General features: G+C 38.8%; 2 protein-coding genes across 2 annotated transcripts; one reads left to right on the forward strand and one right to left on the reverse strand.

Moving 5' to 3' along the window:
- The first annotated feature begins 3059 nt into the window (after positions 1-3059).
- On the forward strand, positions 3060-4463 carry LOC109828388 (uncharacterized mitochondrial protein AtMg00810-like). The gene is made up of 2 exons (XM_020395397.1): positions 3060-3451; positions 4361-4463. Exons 1-2 carry the CDS (start codon positions 3060-3062, stop codon positions 4461-4463), a joined length of 495 nt encoding a protein of 164 aa, XP_020250986.1.
- Positions 4464-6991: 2528 nt separating this feature from the next.
- On the reverse strand, positions 6992-8039 carry LOC109828389 (protein BIG GRAIN 1-like E). The gene has a single exon (XM_020395398.1). It carries the CDS (start codon positions 7739-7741, stop codon positions 7010-7012), a length of 732 nt encoding a protein of 243 aa, XP_020250987.1. The 5' UTR covers positions 7742-8039; the 3' UTR covers positions 6992-7009.
- Between the last annotated feature and the right edge of the window lie 997 nt (positions 8040-9036).

A 9036-nucleotide genomic window follows, 5' to 3' on the forward strand; every position in this document is an offset into this window, starting at 1 on the left:
ATTCGGGTGGACATGGATAGTTCGGAGGGCGTGGTCGTGGCCGTGGGGGTCGACGAGGTGGAAGGGGAGTAGGCAACCGGGCGAATATGATGGTAGCAGAAGGAGGAGGAGAAGCTGAGGTGATCTTTACTGAGGAGGATCAGACGCTCTTGGCGATACTCAGGAGGAAGCAGAAAGTAGCAGGAGATGGAGATAGGAGGAGTGGGACAGAGGAGGCATCCACATCATTCTTTGCCAGAGGAAACACTGCTACCTATGCTCATCCGACCAAAGGTACTGATGACATATATGCTCTTGCTTCTATGTCTCCCGATAGATCATCAGAATGGATAATCGACTCCGGTGCGTCTCGACATGTGACAGGTAATGCTAGTGAGTTCTCATCATATACTCACCTAGCATCGCCTTATAGTATTCAAATAGCTGATGGTACATTTTAGCCAGTGGTTGGTAAGGGTACAGTCGATTATACAGGTTCTGTAACTTTGTTCAATGTTTTGCATGCTCCTTCCTTTCCAGTCAATCTTTTATCCATTAGTGCTATCATCCTCCAACTAAAATATATTATTTCTTTTGATATTCCTAAGGTGATCTTCCAGGAGAAGGGGACAGGACGGAGACTTGGGACTGGCACATGGCGTAGTGGACTGTGGTATCTTGATCGTGAAGGGCTGGATTCAGCATTGGTATCAATGATAGAGAGAGCAAAAGTAGGATCTGAGATGAGTGCTGAGAGTGTGTTGATGCTTCATCACCAGCGTTTGGGACACTCGTCCTTTAGTGTTTTAAGTAGGTTGTATCCATCTCTATTTGAGAAAGGAAATAAGCAAAACCTTGTATGTGATGCATGTGAGTTTGGAAAGCTTACTAGAAGTTCTTATGTAAGTTTTGGTCATAGGAGTTCTCGTGCATTCGACCTAATACATTCAGATGTTTGGGGGCCTTGTTCTACAAGTTCTATGAATGGATACAAGTATTTTGTTACCTTTATTACTTGTTTCTCCCGCGTTACTTGGTTGTATCTGATGAAAAATAAGAGTGAAGTGTTTGGTTGCTTTCAAAACATTCATAGGTATGCTCAAACTCAATACAGCGCTGTGGTGAAGGTATTGAGATCTGATAATGGGACGGAGTATACTAACAAAGCGTTTGGGGAATACTTGTCAGCTTAGGGAATACAACACCAGACTACGTTTCCATACACACCAGCTCAAAATGGAGTAGCGGAAAGAAAGAATAGACATCTTTTAGAGGTTGCTAGAAGTATGATGATCTCCATGAATGTTCTAGAAATATTATGGGGGAAGCAGTGTTGACCGAAGCAGCACTAATCAACAGAATGCCCTCGAGAGTGCTGGATTGGAAGTCTCCGTGTGAGTCGTTGAAGGGAGATAATGGTGGGCTTCTTCCACTCAAGGTGTTTGGCTGTGTGTGCTTTGTGAAGGACAACAGGCCATCCGTCGGGAAGTTTGCCCCTAGAGCGGTGAAATGCATCTTTGTGGGATATTCTGCTATTCAGAAGAAATATGTTTGCTGGAGCCCGGTGGAAAAAAAGGTTGTTTGTGAGTATGGATGTGCACTTTCGAGAACTCGAGACATATTACACCCGGAAGGTAACTTCATCCGTTGGTAACTCGCCTAATACTAGAAGTATGAGGCGAGAGGAGGAGAATGGTGAGAGATTGGTGAATGTGGAGAAATTAATGTTTGAGAATGGTGAGAGATCAGGGAATGGTGAGAGATCAGAAAAATCAATTTCTGTAACTTGGGAAGGAGACTTGGTTGAGGAGGAGCAGGAGAATGAAGAAGAAGAGGAGAATGAGATAAGAGGTGTTAGGCCCACGGCTCAGGGAGAACTACTTACCTATAGTAGGAAGGGGAAACAAATTGTGGGAACAGTACCTACAGTGCCACTGGTGCCAAGTCCCTTACCAACACCTACCCCGACTCCTGAGACACCTACATCACCACCAGATTCCTCTCAAGGTGATACAATTCTTCTTCCTACTTCTCCCACACCAATATCTGTATGGAGGACTACTCGCAGTAATGCGGGAAATCCTCCCGATAGATATGGTTAGGATCTTGCCCAGTTTATATCATATTATAACATCCACCCTGCACATGGAGCATTCATTGCATCACTGAACTCTGTTACTATACCTAACAATTGGCAGGTTGCAAAGAAGGATCAGAAATGGAAAGCTGCTATGCTCGAAGAGCTAGGGGCCCTTGAGAAGAACCGTACTTGGGAGTTAGTAAAACTACCAAAAGGGAAGAGAGCAGGGCCCTTGAGAAGAACCGTACTTGGGAGTTAGTAAAACTACCAAAAGGGAAGAGAGCAGTTGGATGCAAGTGGGTCTTCACTGTGAAGGAGTTAGTAAAACTACCAAAAGGGAAGAGAGCAGTTGGATGCAAGTGGGTCTTCACTGTGAAGCAGAAATCCAGATGGACAGGTTGAGCGCTATAAAGCTCGTCTGGTGGCAAAAGGATATAGTCAGACATATAGCATCGACTATGATGAGACTTTTGCACTAGTAGCAAAGATGAGCATTGTTCGGACCTTGATCTCTCTGGCAGTAAATGGTGGATGGAAGCTACACCAATTAGATGTGAAGAATGCATTTCTTCATGGAGATCTGGTGGAAGAGGTATACATGGAAATTCCGCCAGGATTCGGCACAGAACAGACAGTAGGGAAGGTCTGCAGATTGAAGAAGTCTCTATATGGCCTGAAGCAATCTCCTCGTGCTTGGTTCGACAGGTTTAGGCGGGCTATAATAGGTATGGGATACCGGCAGATCAACGCCGATCATACCGTGTTCTTTCGACGGAATGAAGGTCACATCACCATGCTTGCGGTATATGTGGATGATATGATTATTACAGGGGATGATGAGATGGAGATTGTCAAACTCAAAGTGAGACTGGGTAAGGAATTCGAGGTGAAAGATCTTGGCTTGCTTCGATACTTTCTTGGAATAGAAATAGCTCGAGGAGCGGAGGGGATTGTCCTATCCCAGAGAAATTATGCACTGGATCTTCTCAAAGAGACATGGATGTTAGGGTGTAAACCTGCAACTACACTGATCGACCAGAAGTTCAAGCTGGATGCTGAAGCTGGAGAACCAGTTGATCGTGACAGATACCAAAGGCTGATGGGCAGGTTGATCTATCTGAGTCACATACGTCCCGATATTTCCTTTGTAGTGAGCATGGTGAGCCGCTACATGAATGATCCGAGGAAGGGTCATATGGACGCTGTGTACCAGATTCTGAGATATTTGAAGAGTGCTCCCGGAAAGGGGCTGATATTCAAGAAGAGTGGACATGTAAGCATCGAGGGTTATTGCGACTCTGATTGGGCTAGCAGTGCTGATGACGGGAGGTCCACCTCGGGATACTGCATCTTTATAGGAGGCAACTTAGTCTCGTGGAAGAGCAAGAAGCAGTCAGTGGTGGCGAGATCAACAGCTGAGGCAGAGTATAGAGCTATGGCCTTAGGAGTTGCTGAGTTACTATAGTTGAAGAGTATGCTGGTTGAACTGGAGCTGGATCAAGGAGCTAAGATAAAGTTGTGGTGTGATAACAAGTCAGCTATCAGTATCGTCAACAACTCAGTGCAGCATGATAGAACCAAACACATCGAGATCGATAGGTTCTTCATCAAAGAGAAGTTGGATAGTGGAATACTGGAGCTAAGTCATGTTTCAACTAAGGACCAAGCAGCAGATTGTCTGACTAAAGGACTTAGCTCATTAGATATGATTAGTGACAAGATGGGCTTAGTGGATATCTTTCGCCCATCTTGAGGAGGAGTATTGACATATTAGTAAAATATAAGGACTTATTTGTAAGTTGTGTAGGGGCCTATATAAGCCCAAGAGATCTCATAATAAAGGTTAGGTTTTCAATTCAACTTATGCAAACCTGAAGAGTATGATTCATGTCAGTTAGGAAGTGGATCATCACTTTTCATTGTGAAGAAAAACCATTTTTATTTTATATTGAGCTTGTCACGCCCCTCTTCGAATACTTCTTGTGTTAACATTAGAAGGTAAAATACTAACTTGCACAAGAACAGTATCAACTCATAGTTCACTGAAAAAAGAAAAGAAAAGAAAATTGTTTGGTTTGTATAATGATTTAAGCATCCGACCTTGTGGACTAAAATTGTTGGATATAAGATTATTATTATGAATAACAAATATGATTCTATATTCTTATGTTGAACCTTATCTCATAGTGTCCTCTTATGGCTAGAACTCATACTAGAGCTCCGATAACAGAGGGATTTATCTCTCGCTAAAGGTGTTGCTATATATAACTAGAAATGAATGCTTCAGTTCTGACGATACAGAATACAGATTGCTAGGACGTACACAAGAATTGGTGCAAGATTGCTTGCTGGGTGTGCTGTGAAAAGCATTGAATATTTCAACGAAAACACTAACCCAAAATAATGTCATGTAAAAGAGTTCATCCATCTTTATCTTTTACGCGAGCATCAATCGGTATATAAGAACTATGCTGATGGATAAGAGAACTCCCCCAAGCCATTAATTGTGATGCGAGGCAAAATCCTTTTATCCACCCTTGACCAATGTCATGGAGAGATTGGAGGAAACAATCAAGAATTCCAAATGTAAGAAATCATTCAGGCCTCCATAAGAACAAACCATAATCCTAGTCAACAACATTTGTGATATGAACAATGTGGTTCCACTTTGATGAATTTGAGGTGTCGGCTTCTAATTTGGCTTTGGCTATTTGATGGGCAGTGGTAAAGCGCTGTGGGAAGAGATGATGTGATATTAATTCCATCATACATGCTTTCATGGGTCCATAGGGGATATGCACCTCAAATAGGTTATAAGAACGAGTGGATAGCAGGCGTGCAAATGGTTCCGATACAGCTAAGATATGATACCTATCATATTTGTATTGGCTTACTAATTATAGGTATGTATATAGATATAGATATCAATCGATAAGGAAACTCATATTCATATCCATTAAAATTGGATACATATATAGATATATATATGGATGTACGTACGGATATACCTGCAGATACAAAACGGATATGAGAAAACTAGATAATATTGAAAAAAATATAGTTCATATGATACGTACTCGAGAGTTCATTAATATGTTCACTATATCTGAAGCTAAGATTAGATCTCTTGATCTTTAAAATTAATCTCAAACTCATTAATCTAAGCATTAAAACAATTGCAAAACATATATTCTGATATTTCAAATATGGATATAGATATTTTACTACATATCTGTATTCGTAATTGTATCCTATCAGATATAGATATTTTAATAATTATATCTAATGAATGTAAATACATATTCCTTTGCAACCTAAGTGAATATAGTATGTGGCTCACAACTTTTCTTGACATCTCGATTTTCCAGTACTCTCTAATTAATCATTTTGATGTGCTCATTTTTCTTTTCTCACTTGCTCTTTGTGGAATTTTTTTTCGGTTAACGATAATAGAAATAGCTTCTCTATTTAAAAACTTGGTACCTCTGATGTCATATTTGTTGTGGATGTTATTCCCCATAAAGAAGAAAAACACCAAGATTTACATGTTTCTGTCCATTAAGTTTGACATTAATCAACAAGGAACTGTACGAGAAATCCACTATATAGAGGGAGAATCTTATAAGAGGAATCATTCATCTCTCAATCTCTCAACCTCATATACGCACTCATCATCTCATATTCTCTCAAAAGCCATTCTCATATGTATCTCTTCTTCTTGGTTTACCCACAACAATATAAGGCAATATATATAGAAATCAAAATCCTCTTCCTAGCCTAACTTCCTACTTTGGATAAGACACAAACTCCTTGTCATAATGAAACTTCATCTCCTAATCATGATAGACATCTAACCCTAACCAACTACATAAACCCATACCAAAAATCAAAGATACAATTCTAACAATATAGAATGGTCTCATGAATCTCTTGTGGCATCTCATCTACTAAGAAAAAAGACCTTTGTTGTGTACTAACTAGCAACCTTTGCTCAAAATTAGGAACTCTATTGCTTCTCTATAATCATATAGATTTCAGCATAGCACCCCCGTTCTTGAACATGATCATATTAGTGTTAAGGTCGACACCTCCTATTATCGTGTGAGTAATCACTTTAGAATCTCCCTCCATCGAAAGCTTTGTTCAGATACACTAATTATATTTTGCGGAGGTATGGTACATAATTATATGGGTGACCCTAAAGTCTTCATATCTACATGAGTAATCCTGAGATTTTTATGTAATTACACATGTGGCCCTATAATCTGTAGGCAAGTTAACACTATTTTCTTCTGATTTGAAGTTCTTATTGGATGTGAATTAGCATTAGGTCTAGGATATGGTTTTGGTTAAGGTTAGGAGTAGTAGAAGTGGGATCAGGATTAGGGTTATAGCAATGATTACACATTAAAGTTATATTTTTTTACAACTCTAACCCAAACTCCAATAGTCAGTAACTTCTTATATAATCTTAGCCATAACTTTAATCCAAGTCATAACATAACTCTAATCCTAGCTAACATCCAAAAAGAACTACAAATTAATAAAAATAAAAAACAAATAGTACTAACTTATCATCAGATTCAAGGGTCATCCATGTAATTAGAATCAGCAGTCTCAAGGTTATCTTGTCTATATGCCGACTTTAGGATTACCTATGTAAATACACCATACTTCAAGGTACAAAATGTAATTAATTAATACTTTTATTAATGAGGAAGCCATAACTCCAAGACATTTCTCTAAGCATATATAGAATAGTTTTTCTCCTTATTATTCATCAGATAAAACAAGTAACATGAACGCCTTGGCATTATTAATGTGTCATCAATTCTAACATGCAAATTAAGAAAATATCACCTTACCAACAACTAATATATGAAGGAAATTAAAGATAGGACAACACATAAAAATATACTTTACACGAAGAGTGCAAATGAAAAATCTTAATTAACTAGTGCGGTACGCGATAGTACTAGCTAACCCAGCTCCTCTTCTAATAACCCCCAAATGAGTAGTCTCATAAACAGGCAGTCCACTTGAACTAATCTCATTAAACTCATAGTTAATCTTGAGCTCAAACAGATCAGAGCTTGAATCACTCTCTCCTCCATCACTCATCTCCTCCTCTTCCTTTCTTATGCTGTGCTCATCTCCAAGCCTCAACTTTAATCTAAACTCATCGCCCAAAGCCTCACAATCATTATCCTTAATTAACCCCTCTCTCTTCTTTGAGCTGAATGAACTAGAAGTAGAAGAATAGTTAGAAGATTTAGACTCGACATTACTAATTTTACAACTACTCTTCCTTCTCCTACTACTATATTCATCTTCACCCTTAATCAACCTTGATGGCTTCTTTTTCTTTGAACTAGAGTAGTATTGTTGGAAGGAGTTGAGGAAGGTAGCAAGCTTGGCTCCAGGGGAGCTTGGTTGCTTACACTTGACGACCTTCTCTTTGGTCATGTGTGCATGCTTGAGCTCCGTCCTTTGTTGTGCTTCTTGTGGTAGCTTGGCTTCAACAAGGCTCCTAGTCCTCTCTGTCTTTATGGCTCGGCAGGTTTCGGGGATGTCGGCAACACTGGAGAAATATCGGGTCGCCTCAAATACGTCCAGCTCGCCGGAGTTTTTCCGGCAATGGGAGTGGGAGAATGAAGACATGGGTGTGTGTATGCCCTGCATTAGGGTAGGGTTTTAGGGCTGGCCCTTATAAAGAGCAAGAACGAAACTTTTGAATGATGAAGGGGCTCCCCTTTGTTAGGACAAATTCACCACCAGAAGGGGCCAACGCTCAATTTGTTGCGAAGATTGTTGCGCTTTTCTGCTTTATTATAGAACCAATGATGTACGGAAGAGGTAAAGGAGGCAAGGCGTTTTTGCATGGGCCAAAATGTATTATTTGTCCCCTAAGACTCTCAAGTAGCTAAAGGCTTGTGGAGGAGATCTTGGATTCTGATTGGCCACTGTAATGGAGAGAAAAGAAAATTGTAGCAGTAGATGGACTTTATTTCTAAGATATGCTTATTTATTGTAGAATTTTTATGCGGGTGGAGAAGAGAGGTTGATTTTTGGAACATTTTTTATTTTTGATATATATCTTATTGATATATTTATGATTAAGACCTCTGTAACATTTTTTCCTCTTATATAATGATTTAAATATATATATCATATATATATATATTATATATACGCACGAGAGAGAGAGGAAATATGGGTATGCTTGTTCCTAAGCAAAAAAGTTATGTTTGGTAGCTGGACGTGTCAAATCTCCCTCTATTTATTCAAATATGGTGAACAAATTCCTCAATAGGATAGTGACGTGGTGAGGATTGTGACACATCCTCATCAAGCATAAAATTTTTTGCTTGGTACACAAGCATACCCAATAATTTTCTCATTATACTATATATACTATATATATATACTTATATTATATATATATTATATATATATATATAGTATATATATATATAATATATATATATATACCATACTTATTATAGTAATAACTCTATCCACTTAAGTGGATAGGAGGCTTTTTGTCCACCAAACTTTTTATCCACTCATCTTGCTTCAAGAATTTGTGTCAATCAAAAGATTGCCTAAAAATTTTAAAGAGTTCTTCATATCTATCACGGATCCCAATGTAATATCAACGGTTTTAAAAAAGTTGGTGGATGATTCTATCCTATCACTTAAGTGACATAAATTTTTACAGTATATTTATATAATATATATATATATATATATATATAATATATATAATATATATATATATATATAAGATACAGAGCAAGAGGAGGAGAGAGAAATGGGTATGCTTTAGGTACCAAGCCTCACAAAACTTTTTGCTTGGATAGCTGAGGTGGGCATAATCCTCTCCACTCATTCTAATGCGTTGCAGAAACAAAAACTATCTCCATGCACTCCTCACCTATGCTGAATATGGCTCCCCCCATTTAAATGCAGTGGCA

This window comes from Asparagus officinalis, unplaced genomic scaffold, assembly GCF_001876935.1.
Source record: "Asparagus officinalis unplaced genomic scaffold, Aspof.V1 AsparagusV1_Un1274, whole genome shotgun sequence".
Lineage (NCBI taxonomy): Eukaryota > Viridiplantae > Streptophyta > Magnoliopsida > Asparagales > Asparagaceae > Asparagus > Asparagus officinalis.

Coding starts and splice junctions, on each gene's coding strand:
- LOC109828388 (XM_020395397.1), top strand. CDS start 3,060: ATGTTAGGGTGTAAACCTGCAACTACACTGATCGACCAGAAGTTCAAG. Junction 3,452..4,360: donor TCGTGGAAGAGCAAGAAGCA/GTCAGTGGTGGC, acceptor CTGACGATACAG/AATACAGATTGCTAGGACGT.
- LOC109828389 (XM_020395398.1), bottom strand. CDS start 7,741: ATGCAGGGCATACACACACCCATGTCTTCATTCTCCCACTCCCATTGC.